Below are 19,950 nucleotides of genomic sequence, written 5' to 3'. Positions count from 1 at the left end.
CAAGCAACCCATATGTCTTATCTGAAAACTGGCCCCTTACGGATTAATCATTGTTTCCATGTTCCTTTGATTGTTTATAGATACTTGAGGGTGAGTGGGACACCTCCTTTTCTGATTTCAGGTAATTGTACCTATTCACTGTCCCCCTCCCAACATGGAAAGTCCCTAATCTTTCCTCCAATTAGAAATCAGACTACCTAACCTTAAATCTTGGTTAATTTTTTCCTTTTAATTAATTGGCCTTATTTAATTAATTATTTTTAATGTATGCAAGTATGTCTCCCTCTGGCTTCAGGGTCCAGAGCTAAGCTGAAGAAGGGGCCTAGTCTCCATTTGTTGGGCAATTGCCATGCATTGATTAATAAATTGGTATGTTTGGAAGATCAAACCTTTGTTTCCTCAGTCATTTCATCTTTCACTCTCCACAAAGTACCAGCTAAAATCCAACCTTTTATGCAGGAAGTCATTCCCAATCCCCTTTAATTCTAGTGCCTTCTTTCTGATGATTATTTCCAATTTATCCTATGTAGCTCTTGTTTGCCCATAGTTGCTTGAATAACATCTCCCCCATTAGCCTGTGACCAGAGAGACACTGATTGTCTTTTACCTTTCTTTGTATCCTCAGTGCTGAACACAGGGTCTGGCTCATGGTAGGAGCCTAATAAATGTTTAGATTGACAAATGGGCCCAGAACAATAATTCACAGGTGACACAGAGGTCTGAGATCTGTTAATCAATCATGCAACTATTGGGCACCTACTAGGTTCCAGGAATTATGGTAGGAGCTTGGGATACAAGTAGAAAGAATAAAATTCTTTTAAGAGTGAAGATTTTTTAGTAATTAACTATTTCATTAAATCTCTTTTTCAATTTGATCCTAGCTAGAGACAATCTTTCCTTTGGAATGCCACCATTCAGTGTTCTCTTGCTAACCAATTTCCTGTATCACAATCACCTTTTACAAGTGTACTGGGCTCACTGCTCCTGGCTGCCACTCTCCCCCTTTGCAGGTCAAGTGTACCAGCCTCCTCAGCCTCCTGAGCTGAGGCCTCCTTGGCCACTGGTGCCACCTCCATTGCCCCCAGCTCCCAAAGATGCTCCTGCACCCAGCTAGTGCTCATTGAGCTACTGCTACTCTGAATCTGTGCCGGACACCACTGCTGGTCCTTGGAGGAAGGGGGGAAGGGAGAGAAGAAGCTACAGTCCACTCTGTTACAGCTACCTACCATCCAGATAGTGTCCCCTCCACCAGAAATAGGCTTCAGCAGAAGAAGGGAGGCCCCAGGCCCTTATTTACTTTACACACCCTCATTTCTCAAGGAAACTTACATACCGTCTGGGGTGCATGCAAAACCCTACCTTGGGAACCGCTAGTCTAGACATTCTCCTAAATAAGAAAGTAGTAATGAAAGTTTAATAGCAAAGGTCTGTTAACAGGAGAAATAATTTCCTCTCTGAGTTTATATAGTGGGTAACTGCCACCAAATATGTATTTACCACAAAGCAGAAATTATGGAGATAGAGACCTAAGTTTTATCATTATGCTCAAGCATAGGTTCAGTTCTCAGAGAAAACCTAAACAATCATGAGGATTCTGACAAGGCTTCTTATAGAAAAAATTTACTATTAGAGTGACAGAGAAATAATTCATTTACATATTACAATCTTGTATATTCCTCTTGGGCCATAAAATTTAAAGAGAATATAGATCCATAATTCCATACTTTTTTTAATGTCGTAAAGGTTGAACTTAAGTAAATAGAATCATAATCTCATACAGCTCCTTAGGAAACTAACTCTATGGGTAAAGTAAGTCAAGTTACAACTTAAAGTACATTTAGAAGGTTCGCTAGCTTGCTGTTTGTCCTTTGTTCATGACATCAGGGAGGTGAGGCTGAGACATGTGATTGAACTTGATTTGAGTGAGTGAGGGCTGTTTGACTCTTTAAAAAAAAAATGATGGGGGGCGGGGGGAAGACTCTCAGGGTTTGTGGCCAAAACCGAAGCAATTGTTATTTACATTCATACTGAACCAATCAGGGTCCAAACAGGGCCCACATAGGACTTGATCTGAGACCAGAGTGATTTGGGTTAACAAATAGGCTTGAAGAGGAGGATTTACGTATCACCAAAGAGTCAGGGACAATTGAGATTCTTCCTCTGGCTTCTTATCTAAAGAATGCTTAAGGCTCTTAAATTAGTTTTTACATCCTTTGGGACAGGTGAGGTTAATACATAGACTTTTAGTTAACAAAAAAATTGCAGGAGGATTGGTTGGTTCTGAGTCCCAAATAACAATAATCCTCAATTCCGATGATGAGTCTAACTTTTGCTCATATCCACCTTGCTGTTACTCATGTTACTGGCTTGTCCTCACATAATAGCATTTCTCCATCTCTGTAAAAAACAACTTAAGAACGATACTACAATTTGAGCTGTTTTTTACAAGTTGGCAAACCCTTTAATCAACACCTACTAGATTAACTTACTAAAATGGCTGAAAAGACAGGGAGGGGCTGTTACATGAGAGCAAAGACTTTTCAGCCTGAGAAGATAGATTAAAGGGGAATGACGCTTCTAATTATGAAGAAAACATGAGCTTGTTTACCTCCATAACCAAGCCGGCCATGCTGTAGGATTTTAGAGCTAGAAGAGATTTAAGAAATCACTCAATCTAACCTTCTCATCTTACAGATGAAGAAACACAGACCCTAAAAGGTAAATCTACACACCTAAAGTCACTTCAATAGATCTATGAACTTATGTAGATGGAAGCAGTCCCTCTACATACTTTCATACTGTGAGGTGTATTTTTGTCAATATATGGAAGCCTTTTCTCTGGATCTTTTAAAATAGGTTTTTAAAATTACATTATATTGAGATCTTTTGTCATTATATTATAGCAATTTTCTACCATGCTCTGGAGGACTTAACTGTTTCAGTGCCAGTAACTACTACCTTGGGGCCCCACTATCTTGAGTGGTGGTTGTCTTAGTTACCCACTACATCTAGGCCTAGCCTAAGCCATGCTTCATTACACTTGATAGGAGCCAGAAACTATGCTCTGGAGCAGTGGTGTCAAATTCAAATAGAAACAATCTTCAGATCGCCTACTGGCTTAGAAAACCACAAAGAAACATTATCTATGTTTTATTGTATTTTTATTTTGTTTCACATTCCCCAAGTACATTTTAATTTACTTCTGGACCCACTGAAGGGTTTTGGTGAGGAGTTTGACACTTCCTGCTTTTTGGATCAATCACTAAGTTGACAAACATTATTAAGCATCGCTATGTACAAGGCTCGGTGCTAAGCACAGGAACAATAATCAAATCATCTCTAGCATTGCTCCTGGAAAGGAGATGCTGATCTAGTCTTCTATGACTCCATGAACATCGCTGTAACTTTCCAATCCAAAATGTCCCTTCCTATCCACCGCTCCCTTCTCTATATTATCTTCTCCTAATATAACACAAACTCTGAGGGCAGGAGCTATCATCTCATAGATTTATACTCCCCATTTGTATTAGTGTCCTGGTAGCCTGGTGCATGTTCAGGTCCCCTCAGCTTACTCCACTGGTGCAGCTTCACCACGTAGAGGATAGAGGATGTTGGGGAGACTTCTGGGAGACTCATGATATTTAAAGGAAATGCCAGGGAGAGACCATGGAATCTGGAGAGACATTATGTGGCTAGCTCTGGATGACTAGTTGAAGAGAAGCTTCTTTGATTGACTTTGGAGAAATTTTTAAAAGCCTGTCAGCCTCAGTGATGACCTGTTTGCCTCTCTTTGCTTCATTCTTGAGACCATGTGGTAAGGAGAGGGACTTAGAGTTGATATGGTCCCCTGAGAAATGACCTTCAATCATTTGCCTTTTCATTCATTCTTTTCTAAGTGAAGGGAGTGGAGACTCCAACCTTGGTTGGGAGAACATGCCTCAGGAACTTGAGGGTCAGACTGGTTTTGCAGTCAGCAAAAGCCCCAAGGAGCAAGGTATAATCTTTGGGAATGACCTCTACACCACTTCACTGGGTGATCTCATCAGCTTCCAGATTCACATGATATCTCTATGCTAATGATTCTTAAATCTAAATCATCCAGCCCTGCCTCTCTGCTGACCTCCGGTCTTGCATCTCCATCTGCCTTTCAGACATCATGAACTGGATAGAGCACCAGGCCTAGAGTCAGAAAGACTCATCTTCCTGAGTTCAAGTCTGACCGCAGACATTTACTAGCTATATGATCCTGAGCAAATCACTTAACCCTGTTTGCCTCAATTTCCTCGTCTGTAAAATGAGCTGGAGAAGGAAATGGCAAACCACTCTAGTATCCAGTATCAGTCATGCCCAACTCTTCATGACCCCATTTTGAGTTTTCTGGACAAAGATGCTAGAGTGATTTACCATTTCCTTCTCCAACTTATTTTACAGATGTGGAAACAGAAGCAAACCCCTTGCCCAGGGCCACACCACTAGTTAGTGTCTGAGACCAGATTTGAACTCAGGAAGATGAGACTTCCAGATTCCAGGCCTAGCACTCTATCCACTGAGCCACCTAGCAGCCCCTTGAAGTAAATGTCAAATTTTCTTTTAAGTAAATGGTAATTTTTTTTCTAATTACACGTAAAAATAGTTTTCAACGTTCATTTTTTTATAAGATTTTGAGTTCCAAAATTTTCTCCCTCCCTCCCAACCCCCAAGGCAGCAAGCAATCTGATATAGGTTATACATGTGCAATCATGTTAAACATAAATATCAACTCTCAAAAGCTATTTGATATTAAGTGGTTAAATTGAACTAGGAGCAAGCCACATCTTCCTAACAGTGGAGGTAGGGAAGAAAAGAGGGAGGAAATAGGTAGTGTTGGGTAGAGCCAATGTCATCAGCAAAGAGCCATCCCTTTCTATAACCCTGAGGGCTGTTACAGCAGCCTGGCCCTGAGATAGTAGAAACAGAACCTACCATGGTGCATTGGCATAGTGTAGAACTTATTTGCAGTGGGGAGGTTCCCACATTGGAGAAAAAGGCTGCCAATAAGAGGAGGCGCATAAATGTGGGCTTTAAGGGTACTGGGCAAAATCAAGATGAAAGGTAACAATATTTGGTATTCCTACAAACTGTTTGCTTTGTGTTCTGATGAAGTTTAAGAATCAACTTCTAAGAGTATGTTGTCATTCAATTATTTTTTCAGTTGTGTCAGAGTCTATGACCCCATGTGGGGTTTTCTTGGCAAAGATACCGGAGTGGTTTGCCATTTCCTTCTCTAGCTAATTTTATAAATGAGGAAACTGAGGCAAACAGGGTTAAGTGACTTGCCCAGGGTCACAAGGCTAGTAAGTGTCTGAGGCCAGATTTGAGTCTTCCTGATTTCAAGACTGGCACTCTGTTCACTGTGCCACCTAGTTGCTCTGCCTAAGAGTATAGCAATAATTACATATTAAGTTACTGAATCCCACTAAAAAATTTTTTTTGGTCATTGTATACTTGTGAGTGCTGTGTGTTAGCATTTCTTTTGTATGTGGTGAACAAATACCTGTTCTATACTTGATTCATATTATACACTGATAATCCCTCACTTAGGGATAGCCTAGACATGAGCCAAAATATAAGCTTTAAGTAAATCTTCCCCAAGGGGTATGGGAGTGGGGTCATAAAGAGACAAAGAGAAAAAGTCTGATCCTTTTTCTAGGTTGTTATGCTCCCTCAGGGGAACCTAGTCCAATCCGGTACATGGGTCCAGAGCAGACAGACCCCTTAATAGGGAGAAGAAGGCAAAGTGCCAATGTCCTCCTGGACCATTTGTGATTTTAAATGTTAGATATGCTTCATAGACAATTATTTGTATCAAGAAATATGCATGAAGAGCTACAGTTTTCCAGATTGTTACAAGAACAACCAGTTTTATTAAAAAACAAAATAAAACTTTAATTAAAAAAAAAGGAAGTCTCTCTGCAAAATTGTGCAACAATATAGGGGTGGAGCATAAGGCAATTATATTATTGCAAAACATGCTGGCTTCCTTGTGTTAAAGTACTTTGAATGTCATTTGACCTAAAAAACTGTTCTTTTTCTTAGTTACACAAATGAAAATCAAGTAAATTCATCCTATAACAAAAATTTCCTACTGTGTATTTGGTACATAGTTTTGGGGGAAAAAACTGAGTATTTAAAATAAATCAATACAAAATCCTCAAATTCATACTCTTTCTGAAATAAAAAGTGAAAAACTTTTTCAAGTTAAAGCTCTGAATAACACATTTATAAAATAATACTCTTTATATAGTCCAAAATTTAAAACATACTTGCTCAGAAAAGGAAATAGGAGGCAATAAAGACCTGCTTATTAATCATTTGACTGGCCTGTAAATGCAATTTTCATTTTGCTTTAGAACCTAGATTTTCTAAAATATAAATGGTAAGAAGACTATTTTTAATAGACAAATAACATAGTGACTGGAATTTATTGAATGGAGGAGGTATGAGTCATGGTTAGATCCTCCTAGAGGAAGATTAATTTACAGCTGATATGGATAACAGGGGGAAGGGTCAAATCAGTCAATAAACATTTATAAAGCAAGTATTATGTGCCAAGCACTGCGGTAAGCACTCTTTGGGTCTCAGTTCCCTCATCAATAAAACGAGGGTGGTGGCCTAGAAAAGACCTAAAGGTCCCTTTCAGCTCTAAGTCTATTACTCTAAATCCATTGCTGTTTTCACTGCACTTTGAATGGACTCGCTTGCCTTAAGTGACACCTTTAAGTGGTGGATTTGGGACCCTTCTGAAACACTTAATTTCAGGAGAAAATACTGCTTTACCCTTTGGCTAATAAACTTCTGGAACTTCTTAGTTCAAGCCTGAAGATGTACAAACGGTTCAGATCAGAAGTTCTTAACCTGGAGAGCTTGAACGGCTCTCCCCCCCATAACTATAATTTAATTGGTTTCCTTTTAATTCGGTTTTATTTTATGCATTTTCAAACATTACCCTGATCGGGGATATAAGGCATTCACCAGACTGCTTAAGGTGTCCACAACTCATCCCCTCCCCCCAAAAGTGAAGAATCCCTGGTTTAAATTCAATTTTTTTTTCCTATTCAACAAACATTTATGAAGTGCCTACTATGCGCCAGGCACTGTGCTAAGAGGGGAGGATACAAAAAGAGGCAAGAGTCTCTGCCCTCAGGGAGCTTACACGCTTTTGGAGGACACCACATACAGGGCAAGTTACATCCTGGAGAGAAGGGGAAGAGCTGACAGAGGGAAGGCGGGCATTAGGAGGGGCTAGGGAAGAGCCATCCACGGGTGGCCCGGGTAAGGGGCAGTGGGCCCGCCTGGGGGCACGTGACATCACCCGAGGGCCCTCCCGTCACTATCCCTGACTGGCCACCGTCGAGGCCTGGCTCCTGGGCTCCGTGGGCCGTCTCTGTGCAGGGCCCTGTGTCCGGTTTATCCCCCGTGGCCCTTTGACTCGCCCAAGGTCGCGCGCTGGCTGGAGCCTCAGCCAAAAAGGCACAGCTGCTCACGTTCGATAACAAGGCGGGAAGCAATTATCCAGCGCCCACTGTATACCAGGCACTGAGCTGGGCGATGGGCATGCACGGAAAGGCCGAGCCCCCCTCCCCCGAAAATAGGAAGTTCCTCCCGGAGTCACACGGTCCCGGGCCCCGATAAAAGGGGAAGGTCCCTAAAAGTAACGCTGACCCACGAAATCCCCGCCCCGCCCCCCGGAGCGCGGCTCGGAGTCGCTGAGGAGAGTAAACAGCGGGTCACGCGCCCCGCGAGCGCCCGCCCCCGGCCCCGCCCCACTCCCGCTCTCGGCTCCGATTGGCCCGGTCGGGGGCGGGGCTTGGAGGGGGCGGGGCTTCGCGGCGGCCCGAGCCCGACCGGGCGATAACTTAACCCCGATCGCCGCCTCGCCCGGTTCTGGCTCCTGCCCTGTCTCTGTCACGATGAGGCTTCGGACGGCGGCGCTCCCGCCCCTGCTGCTGCTGCTGCTCCTGCTTGGGCCGGCCGCTCCGGAGGAGCCCGACCTGCCCCCCCGCGAGGACGTGGCGCGCGTGGCGCGGTTCGTGGCCCACGCCTGCAACTGGGGCGCGCTGGCCACCGTGTCCACGGTACCGGCGGTGCGCGGGCGGCCCTTCGCCAACATCTTCTCCCTCAGCGACGGGCCGGTGGGCCAGAGCAGCGGCGTGCCCTACTTCTACCTCAGCCCGCTCCAGATGTCCGTGGGGGACCTGCAGGTGAGGCCGCGGGGCGGGGGAGGGGGCGGGGGGCGTGGAACCTCCACTGAGGGTCGGGGGGCTCTCCGCGAGTCGAGGGGCCCGGGGGGGAAGGGGGGATAAGCGCCTACGACGTGCCTGGCACTGTGCTGAAATCGGCACGTTACAAATATTTTCTCGTTTGATCCTCACAACAGCCTCGAAAAGGTAGGTGCTATTATGATCCCCATTTTACAGTAGAGGAAACTGAGGCTGAGAAGTTAAATGACTTGTCCAGGGTCCCACAGCCCGTGAAAACCCAGGTCTACTTGAATGACTCTAGGTTCAGTACTCTATAAATTACAGACAACTTGACATTTGGATAATTTCCCACACTGATGGAATCACAAAGCCAGATCCCTCCCCACCCCCAACAACAACAACTACAAGAGAAAACAAATTGGGGTACCCTGCTAAATAAGACACTTGTTCCACACTTCACTCTTCCTTCAAGATCCAGTTCGTATCTCAATTTCAGTTTTCTCTTAGGAAGCCTTTCCCAATCACTCCAGCAGCTGGGGTGACCTTTCATTATTATTACTATATTGTAACTGATCATCATCTGTCATGTGACATCTATTGCATTGTACTGAATTTTTGATTTTTCAGTCCTTCATAACTTTTTTCCAGCTAGAGAGCTTCTTGAGGGCTGGGGCCTTGTCTTAAAATTTTTTTCCTCACCAGCACCTTCAAAATTGGTGCTCAAGAAATAGTATTTGTTGGATTGAGAAGTGGGATCACACAACACTTTGCTTGTGGCCTTTGTGGTAGTTGGGACTCAGGGCCCCTTGTATTTAGAGTGGCTGGGTGGGAGATCTTTCTGGGTTGGGGTGGGGGGTGCCAGGGCTGCCTCTGGCCTGGTGTCTGAGTTAAATATGCCCAAAAGAGTCTGTACAGTCTGAGACCCAAATTGTGACTTGTTTTTTATCTAGCAGTGGCACATTTTACTAGCCTCATATCCCAGCAGACACAGGCTGTGAACAGTATTTGCTTAGCGTTTTGCAAACTTTAGTCTTAGAAGAACCGGTCTTATCTGGATCTTACAACAGGAATAAGCAGTTTCTTCTATGTTAAAATCACGTGACGGGTTCTGCTAGCCCATGCTATCCGAAATACGAAGTGATTCAGCCACTTTGGGCTTTAATGAATTTTAGAATTAGCTACTTGAGCAACTTCTCTCTGTACTGAGTTTCATATCACATCATAACCTCAACTCAGAGAGAGAATTATGGCTAACCATGTAAGTTCCTTAGGGGCATGGACTGTCTTTGCTTTTCTTTGTATCCCCAGCACTTTGCACATCCATAGGCAAGTCAAATAAATACTTAATAAATGCTTGTGGATCAATTAAAGACTAGAATTAGGCTCATTAGGTTCATAAACAGGGAACAGCACTTTAAAAGTTCATTAGTCAGGGACATGTGTTTATTCCTATTGTAATTATTATTCCTTATAATCCTAATTCCTAAATTGGTTTAATTGTATTGTAATTATTACTTCTTAATGAAGTTTGTTTCACTGATTTCAGCGAGACAGGAGTTTTACATGTATATGTGAATTGTGCAATCTTATTTGTTATCAGAGACCCTGCCTTGCTACTTTTATATTAAGTAGAAGCTTATTTAATTTAACTGATGGAATATCATTCATAAGCCAGAAGGATTTAGAGTGAAAAAGAACCTCAGAGATAATTTATCTCAACCTCCTCATTTTGTAGATTTGGAAACTGAAGCCCTGGGGAATTAAGTGATTTGTACAGGGTTACATAGGCTGAAAACTGAAGAGTCAGAATTTGAACCTGTGATTGCTTGGGTGAGGAAACTCCCTCCACCCACTGAGCTCGGAAGCTCTTAGTGGAAAGGGCAGAGGCATCCAGCTCACCAGAGAAAGATGCCCTTGGAAATGTTTAGCACAGTAAATGAAAATACATAGAGAATCTTAATTTGTGGTTTTCTAAATCACTGTGAGGCCATTTCTATTTGAGTTTGACACCACTCGCCCTGAGCAGCAATAGGTCATCCAGCTTCTCAGTGGCCTGGTGCTTTGGGCACTATGGCACCCCCTAGCTGGTAGTACTACAGTGAAGCAGCTTGATATAGTGGAAGAGAGCTTAAGAGTCAGAGTCAAGGATATGGGTTCGAATCCTAGTGCTGTTCTTTGTGAATTGCATGACTGTGGGCAAGTAATTTCATCTTGCTGTACCTGAGTTTGTTCACCCACAAAATGAGAAGGTTGAACTAGATGGCCGCTGAGGTCCATCCAGCAATGAGACCTGTGAGCCCTTCCGGCAATAAGTTATCAGCTCCCTCGTTCTGGACCCTTCTGTTCTCTTAACGTGGTCTAGGGTGGAGGCGGCAGAAGTGTGGGTTGCCTTGTCGTGCTGTTGAGCACAATGAGTTTGGAGCCAAATAAAACTCTTGCATCTTTTTCGCAGGGACTCTTTTCTATACTTCTAGCCCACAGTTGTAAAGTTGACATTTGTGAATCAGTGTTTAATACTTGACATTTATTTATCCAATTTCATCTTATTCTATTTGATCGGTTGTACTAGCGTATCAAGTTCTTTTCTGGATCCAGATTCTGGCATCCAACCCTCTTAACTTCATGCAGCCTGAAAGTTTAATGGCATGTCAGCCATGGCTTCATTCAGATAATTGATGAAAATGTTGAAAAGCACAGAACCAATCATAGGTTCCTGTTCCATTAGATATCTCTCTTCAAGTAAATATTGACCCATTACTTTTTGGATACAGTCATCCATCCATGTCCAAATCCACCTATTTAGACTATTATCCAGCCCATATCTCTTCGGCTTATATAAGGAAATCTAAGTAATACTATATCTACAGCATTCCCATGATCCACAAGGGTAGATACTCTGTCAAAGAAAATAAGGTTAGTCTGGCATGACCTGGTCTTGATAAACGTAGGCTACTTTTTAATAATCACTGCTTCTCGGAATCTATCCATTTTCTATTTTTGAAAACTGGGACATCATTTGTTCTCCAGCCTCATAGCACCCCTACCATTCTCCATGAATTTTTCAGAGATCACTTGACTGTAGGCTTAAGAAGTATGCCTGCCTTGAGTAGAAGATGCTGTCTATAATGGTGACTATTTGAAGCAAGGAGGTGAATGGAAGTGGCTATTGAAATTGTGCAATAGTGTTGGGGGTTGCGTGGCATCTGTGAAATTTATTCCCTTTGCAGATATCACTTAACAGAAAGATTTCAGTCTTCATTGTCATTCTGCAGGTGAATCCAACTGCCACTTTGACAATGTCTTTGGCACAGACTGATTTTTGCAAGAAACATGACTATGATCCTCAGAGTCCCCTTTGTGCTCATATAATGCTGTCAGGAACAATCACTAAGGTAAGTCGTTATCCATAATAAGAAAGATAGACAAAATATTGTGATTTTATTTTTTTAATCAAGTAAAGAAGAACTTGGTGAACTTAATTGTATTGATTTGTGATTAAGGTTGTAGAGAGGACTGTAGAGGAAAAGTATCCTAATATAAGGTGGTAGACACAACATAGGTGCAGCATCTCTGGGTTTAAATTTGAAAAATAGCAAATGATGGCCAGGAGAGAAACAGAGACAAAATGTGGAAGAAATGGTAGGTAAAATGTCACCGTATTGATCTTAAAATTACTTATACTGCTGGACTAACCTTCTTTGTAGTACTTCGAGTGTTTTTTACTTGAGGAAAGCTTTATTTGAAGAGCAGTTGGGATCGCTTGTGGGTATTTAGTTGCTGAAAGGGAGAAAGTGGCAAAAATAGCAGAGGGAAATTAGATATCCTAAATGTTGTTCAATCCAATTCCACTCTTTAAATAAATGTTTTGTTGTTGAATTTTATTTAAACGTTTTAAGCGTTTACCTCCAAATGTATATTAGTTTTGTCTTTTGTGCACCTTCTTCAAATGCCATCTATACTGTTAACTTTCTATCAGTAACATATTTCTTTTCTTTCAAACTGTATACTTAACAAATTAATTGTGCATGTTTGGTTTAAGAATTCTGAAGGTAGAGGTATCACAAATTTTACTGTTGTAACTAGTACGGGTTACTTAACTATTTTAAGAAATGCCATCCATTCTCCAGAAAGATAATTAGTTCTAATAGTATTTTCTCCTGTTCTATATCTATTATAATGATCTTACTTCTCCCTATTGCCTGACTTCAAAATCAAGATTTATAGATGATTCACTCTGTAGATTTTTGGAACTACATATTCTTAATAGACTAGAGAGTCAAGTATTAAAGCTGTAAGAATTTTTATTTCCAATGGAGAAAAAAATTACATTCTTCTTTGATAATTTTTAGGTGAATGATACAGAAGTGACCTTTGCAAAAAAGTCATTATTCAGTCGTCACCCTGAAATGGAATCATGGCCTTTGGATCATAACTGGTTCTTTGCCAAATTGGCTATAACCCACATCTGGGCCATAGACTTCTTTGGTGGAGCCAAAACAGTGACACCTGAAGAATATTTCAAAGCCAAACCTTAGTAAGTACCTACCTTCTTTCTGATAATGTGGCTCTTTCTAGTAGTCTATATACTTGTTGCCTGAGCTCCCATAATTGATTAAAGTTTAAATCCAGTGTTGGGGTTTTGTTAAAGATGAGGAAAATTTGAAACATCTCCCCCCCCCCCCCCCCCCCCCCACCACAACCACCAAATGAAGAAAGGGCAGGGGGAAGGTACTTATAACTGACTCTTCTAGACTGTAGACCACCCATTCTCAAGAGTCTATCTACACCCTTAGGGCAGTCCTTAGAGACCCAGGTGTTTCTAGAACTTTTTCCTTGTTCAGTGGGCCAACAATAAAAATAGTGAGTACATGCTGGGAGTTGTGGGCTAGTGTATCAGGAAATTAGGATATTGGAACATATTGGGGAAGAACCACAGGAAAAAAAATATGGGAGAAAGTTGAATGAGGAGAGAGTCCAGAGGAAAGGGAGAAGACATTTTAGCAGAGGGACAGGAATTAGGGAATGAGATCAGATTCCATGGAGTTCAGGGAAAGGTTGGTGTGGTCATGTTGAAGGAAAAGGGGAAATAGAGACTCACAGCTCAATGGCCATATTCTGGAAGCCTTTCCTGATTTCTTCAGTGATCTGTACTCTCTCCCTCTTGAAATTATTGTTATATACTTGGTATTTCCTTAACTTATGTCCCTCAGTAAAACAGAAGCATCTTGAGGATAAGACAAAACAGTTTTCATCTTTGTATCACCAATGCCCAACACAATGCCTTGATATAGTAGGCGTTTGATAAATGTTTGAGCTAAAATGAATTGAATTTTGAGTAGCTGCTTTGTCAGTTATAACATTTTTTATTTGAATCAAACTTTATTTGTAGTGTTCTAATAACAAAAATAAACATAGAACACTGTATACTTTACAAAGTACTTTACACACAATTTAAGACACATAACAGGCCCCGGAGGTTGAGAGTATGAATGCTGTTATTCTCATTTGTAGATGAGGAAATGTAAGGTGGGAGGTTGACGTGGGCCCATGGTTACAGGGCTAATGAAGAGTGGAGCAGCACTTAAACCTAGGTCTCTTGACTTCAAGTCCAGGGCTCTCTGCACAACATCATGGTGCCTTTTCACATTATAGAAGTGTTTTATATGCAAAACAATTCAACTGAAATAGAACTCATCTCAACCCTTGGCAAAAAAATTGTAGGGATTAAGATTTGGCCAGTGTGGTAGGAAGAAAATTTTAAATTAATTTAATCCTGGGCTAGTAGTTCATTGTGATATAGGAAAAGAGGAGAGCAAACATTTTTGTGAGGGAAAGTTTATCTGAAAAATTGGTTGTTGAAAGAATTTTTTTAGGGGAAAATATAAACAATATTTGCAAATGCTTAAATCATTCCTTCTCTTTCCATGAATAAATATTGATTTTAGAAGGTGTGTTATTTTTCCAAATAACAAAAAGCTTTTTAAACTAGAATTTCATTTTGCTTAGATGTGATACTTTCAGAAAGATTTACCCTGTAATAATCTCCATAGGTGCCATTTGCCAATGCTAATGCTGAACTGGGATGAAAGGAAGACTATTTAAGTGTTAGATCAAGTCAGCAAGCATTTATTATGCATCTACAGTTATCCCTTCCACACCTTAGAGGTTAGTGGTGAAGCTCCCCTGTGTTCTGGAAAATCAGTGCAAAATTTTTTGGCCCTCCCTTAGCACCAGAGTAGAAGTCTGAATTATGATGGTGTTAAAAGATGAAATATGTTAATGTTATACAAAATTATATATATATATATTATGCATTTCTGAGTTTCTGAACTTTTTCTGTGTCATCTCCTGACCTTCACATGGCTTCACTGTGGCTTCTGCAAAACCCCCAAAATACCCACTTAATTTCTTATGCCGACCTGTGATATGCCAAAACTGAGATGGGAAAATTTGTCCCAGCTCTGCCACTTACTGTAATTCCTCATCTGTGAAATGGGTATAATACTTGTATTACCTGCTTCATTGTTACTAAGTATGAGTTATTATTGGTAGTTTAATAAACTATTCTTATTATGTCCTGCTACTTCTCGATTATCACCTATTCGCTGCCATTCAGAATGTTAATTAGTAGTCTATTTAACCATTGTTCTCCCCTAACTTTGAAAGGGGTTGTTTTGAACCAAAGTTATCAGAGCAGCCCACCAGATGAGAAATTATCTTGTGGACTAATAATAACCAAAGCAGTATTACTTCATAGACTAGATGAACTTAGGCTGGAGATCTAATGCCTACTTTGGGTTGAAGGTTCCCAGTTTCTGTCCTAGAATAAATTATTTTTTGAAGTATTTATATGTGTAAACTCAGTTTAATAAAAAATTCTTTTCTTCCTTCCCCAGGTTAACAGGAATATAGTCAATTCCTTAATTTCGTCAAGATACTTGAGTCACTTTGTTTGGGATACATAGAAAAACTGCTTAAAGTTCTTCTGTGCATAGTTTTATAAAAGAAAAAAAAAGCTTATTTTTATATGCTTAATATTAAATTAGAGGCTTGCTGTGAGAAATTTAGATTTTAGTATTTTTATGAAATTAGAAAAAAAATTTTTAAAGAAATAATATCATTAAGGAATCCTAGTTTCATTGAGTATTACAGTAGTTTCCCCAGAAACAAAAGTTGCACATTTAAATTGGCCTTTGAGATTGGAAGCTATTTCAGCATATGTTGTTTATTCCTGGAGATCTCTTTGCTCACTAAACCTACTATTCACTACCTACTGAGGCCTCTGAAAGCTTTATCTGAACAGGATGAAAAGGGGTTAATTTGCCCATATATTGAATGTGCCTGAATCTTGCCAAACAGAAAACCTGTTTATTTAAACACAAATGGAACTTCAGACAGCTAATCAGCTTATGTATGGTGATTGTGGGGCTTTCGCTTGTTATACAGGAACAAAGCTAGACTCAGAAGAAATTGCTGTAACAATAATATAGAATCAAGTAGGCATGTGAAATTTTTCCTGTTTGATTTTACCCATTTTATTTGAATTTCTTCCTTCTTATGGTTCCCTTCCCTTAAAAAAAAATAAATGTTTTATCTCTTGAATGGAAAGACAGATTCCACAATGGAATTTGTGGGTAAATACTGAGATCCTTATTAACCAGATGAGTCCATGGTTTCAGGTGCTGTATCAGAGCATAATTTTACCCATCCTCCAGTGTCCTTCAACTGTTGTTTATGCTTTCTTACTTTTTGCAAATAAGGTCATTCAGGCTTCTTTAGTTGGTCTTTTCAAGCCCTCTTGAAGGAAGCCAGGAGATGGGAAGATCATATAAAGAAAAGGAAATATTTTTTCCTCAAAATAAAATGTAATGGAGGACATTATTGTTAATGATTATAAAAGTAAGTCTGAATACTTTTGAAAAGCATGAAGAGTGATTATCTTGAATGTTATGAGGGATAATATGGTAGAAAGGCCAAAAAGATCTGGATTTAGATCTCACCCCAGAGACATACATACTGACTGAAGGACCCTGAACAAGTAATCTTACTTCTTAGTGTCTTAGGCAACTCTCTTAAAGCTGTAAGTTGCAGAGAAGGTGCTGACTTGCATTGGTAGAAGAAATTTCCTTGTCTGGGAGTTCCCTACAACAATTAAAATCACAGGTCCAATTCCTAACCCCTGTTTGAGTTGTATAAAATTGGTAATTATTTTAAGATTATTTTTATTTTCTTCCTAAATAGCATAAACTAAAATATTCTTTTCTAAATCTCTAATGGTCATTTTCAGACAAAATTCCTTATTTGAAAGTGTGTGTAAGCAGTAGCCATAGTGACATAGTACTTCTTGGGTTCCCTTCATAGCTCTGTTACTGTCTCATTTTTAAAAACTCTGTATTACTAGTTGTTTAAATCAACATCAAGGGAGTGAAATAGGGATGAAACCTTATATGTAAGGTCCTTTAGAATTTCATTAAGTAAGATCAGGTCCTATATAGATTTGCCTTACCCTGAATTCTGTCTTGCAATGAATAATAGCTCTTCAACAAATGTTTGTACTGTAAATTGAGTGCTCTTGAGGTTCCAGTGAATTTATGTAACTCAGAGAAACACAATGTTTGAAAAGATTTTGGGAGCTCTTTAGATGAAATGGGTTTTTAGAAACCTACCAGCTCCCTTTCTTTAAATGCTATTAAAAAAAAGAAAAGTATTCATTTATGCTATGCAGAAATAATTTCAGTAGATGCTTCAGGACTCCTTTTGATGTATTGTATGTTGGAAGTTAAGTGCCAGATTCAAAAACTGCAAAGTGAAAAGTGAATGTATTTGAAAACTCTAAAATTGATTTGTAGTACTCCATCATGTTTTCTATAAAATTTTGTTATGAGGTTGGTCTCTCCAACAAAGCACTAATAATTAAAATTTGTTCTTTAACAAAGTGTGTCAGATTTATTGTCTTGTATAAAGGCCTTATTACTGATTTTTGCTTTCGTCTTGGTTCTGCTGTTAATCCTTTCTATTTTTGCTTTCATTTTAGCCTGGCTGTTACAGCAACAGCCAGAGAAGATAAACTGCTATTTCAAAGCTCGGCTGATGATCTTTTGATTAAGTGCAGGATGCTTTTTCTTCCCTATTGCCAAAAAGCTAATCATATCCTGAAATTTATGGAAAAGCCAGAGTCCAGCATGTTGTTATGGAGACTTGCCTCTCGTAAACTTCCCTTATGATACAGATTAGGATGACGATGACCAGCCTGGTTATCTCCTCATTTATTGTTAGCCTTGGAAACTTTTATTCCAGTCCTCTCTTTCTACCATATAAAAGCCCTTTGGAATTCATTTTAAGTTCTCATTTTTCTTATAAAAGTAAAGTGAACCAGCAGGTGCTTGCTTTTCTTTTAATTAAATACGAAGAGCATTAAAACCTGAAGCTATACATTCTTATTGGCCACCAGAGGGTACTGTAGACTACAGTTTTTGAGTAGATGAAAGCATTTTATGCTAGATTTGGGGATTTAGAGCTGAAAGGGGCTTTAAAGATCATTTAGTCCAACCATCTCATTTTTTCAGAGGTTTGTGGTAAAGTATTAAAAGGTAAGAATGCTAAATAACTCTAAACTTGGTTCATAGGATAGTTTAAAGACAATGGAGTGATTTAGAATGGGGAAAAATTGATGGGTATCAAAGTTGAAACAAAATGGAGAACATGGTATAGTATCCTCAGAAGGGTGCACTGTTGTAAGAGCCTAATTGCTCTTCCTGTTCCATTCGCTACCCACCTCCAAATCCATTTTCCACATAGTTGCCACAAAAATCTTCCTAAGGCACAGGTCTGATTCCACCCAGCAACTTTGAGTTAGCTCCCCATTGCCTCAGGAATGAAATACAAATTGCTGAGTCTTAAATTTAAGGCCCTCTACAGTTTAGCTCCTACCTACTCTCCTCTTTCTCCTCCCCAGGTATTTTAGATCACTCCTTATGCTTGTAGTTCTAGTCTAACAGGACTGCTAATCTGTTCTCCAAACTCAAATATCCCATCTGCCCTCCTCTGAATTTGCTTTAGGTTGTCTCACGTGCCTGGATTGTTTTTCCTGCTCCACCAGTTACAGGAAAAAATATCTTCCTCCAAGGTTCCCGAGTGTCAGGTGGCACCTGAGTCTCTCCTATGGATCATTCCCCAGTGTTCTCATTTTTTAGTACTTTCATTCAATTACTTTGTTTACTTTTTTGTGTATATTCTATCCCACATCTCCAGTAGGCTATATAATCTTTGAGGGCAGAGACTCATTTTGTTTATTCCCAGCCCTAGCAAAGTGCCTTGCATAATGGTAGGCATTTAAGCAAGTGTTCCTTGAATCATTTCCAATTTATAAATAAGGATAAGAGCTCAGGTGTTAATTCAGTTATTCAATTCAACAAGCACGTGTTAAGCACTTTTTTTTTATTAAACTCTTGTCCAGGTTAAATGACTTGCCCTTCATCAATCCTCTGCATCCTGGGCCATGGTCAGGTATCCTGACTTTTCTCTTGCCACTGGATTTCCATGACTCTGGAAGAAAGGGAGACTGAGCTTTGTGCAATTCTGCCTCACTTTAATTCACTCGAAAGTCATGGGGTGATGTCATTGATCTGCTTCGAAAATGAAGGATGAACAACAACTAGTACATGTCAAAGTCAGGCCTTAAAACTAGATTTTTGGAGTCCAGGGCCGTCACAGCTGCTTTAGTGGCTGGATAGTTTCAACTTCACCAAAATACTTAGTTATCTAAAGTCTACTGAGGAGAAAAACAAAAACAAAAATCTTTATCTAAGAAAGGATGGTAGTCTGGGTATTGCCACTAACCAGTTTTGAATTTGAGTCTATGAACTTTTATAATGCAAAGTAGATCACCAATAGAAATAATAGGGAAATAGTTCATTGGGAATCTCTGAGTAATAGTAGATAAGACAATGGGTTCTCATCTTTCTCTTCCTCGTCCTGGGAGACCTTTTCTCCCCTGAAGCTGATGGGGATGTAACTTTCAAAAGGGTGCCTGTATGTAGTTTTATGTAGGTTCAAGGGGCAAAAATCCAGGCGAGAACTAGGAAAAACTTTGAAACACAGAATCTTCCTTACTAGTACCTTAACTACAGTTAGCTCGAGATCAGAAGTCCCTCCTTAAGACTATAGAACATGAGTTTTGTAGGACTTGGGCAGAGGTGATTGTTGATTGCTAGTTAATTCCATAATTTGCTCTGCCCCATTCTTTCCTTTGCAGTGGATAGAGCACTGGGTTTGGAATTAGGAAGACTTATCTTCATGAATTCAAATCTGGTCTCAGATACTTCCTAGCTATGTGACCCTGAGCAAGTCACTTCACCCTGTTTGCCTCAGTTTCCTCAACTATAAAATGATCTAGAGAAGGAAGTGGCAAACTGCTCTAGTATCTTTGCCACAAAAACCACAGATGGGGTCACAGAGTGTCGGACGTGACTAAAAAACAACTGAACAAGTCTTTGAAGCAGAATATATACAGAGATCCTCCATTAAACTACCTACTTAGCTGCCTAATGATGTACATTCTACAAGGCAATGCTAGTGGAACTCAAACTTTGGCGGGTACTGCCAGTTAGAAAGGGTTTTGAGCATGCTATCTAAAATTTGCTTGGAATACCTGCCAAGGAACTTTGACCTCTCATCCTCTAAGGAAAGGAAAGCATTTTTCTTTAGAAAT

General features: G+C 40.1%; 1 protein-coding gene across 1 annotated transcript; it reads left to right on the top strand.

Annotated features, from left to right (window-relative positions):
- Positions 1–3,809: 3,809 nt before the first annotated feature.
- CREG1 (cellular repressor of E1A stimulated genes 1) lies at positions 3,810–12,775 on the top strand. Its single transcript, XM_027868356.1, has 6 exons — positions 3,810–3,814; positions 7,323–7,444; positions 7,478–7,605; positions 7,731–8,240; positions 11,513–11,632; positions 12,590–12,775. The coding sequence occupies exons 1-6, from the start codon at positions 3,810–3,812 to the stop codon at positions 12,773–12,775; spliced, it is 1,071 nt and encodes a 356-aa protein (XP_027724157.1).
- The last annotated feature ends 7,175 nt before the right edge of the window (positions 12,776–19,950 follow it).

Source organism: Vombatus ursinus, unplaced genomic scaffold (assembly GCF_900497805.2).
Source record: "Vombatus ursinus unplaced genomic scaffold, bare-nosed wombat genome assembly UNPS02014789.1, whole genome shotgun sequence".
NCBI lineage: Eukaryota > Metazoa > Chordata > Mammalia > Diprotodontia > Vombatidae > Vombatus > Vombatus ursinus.
Note: the sequence above shows the minus strand (reverse complement) of the source record. Positions and strands in the feature narration are given on the sequence as shown.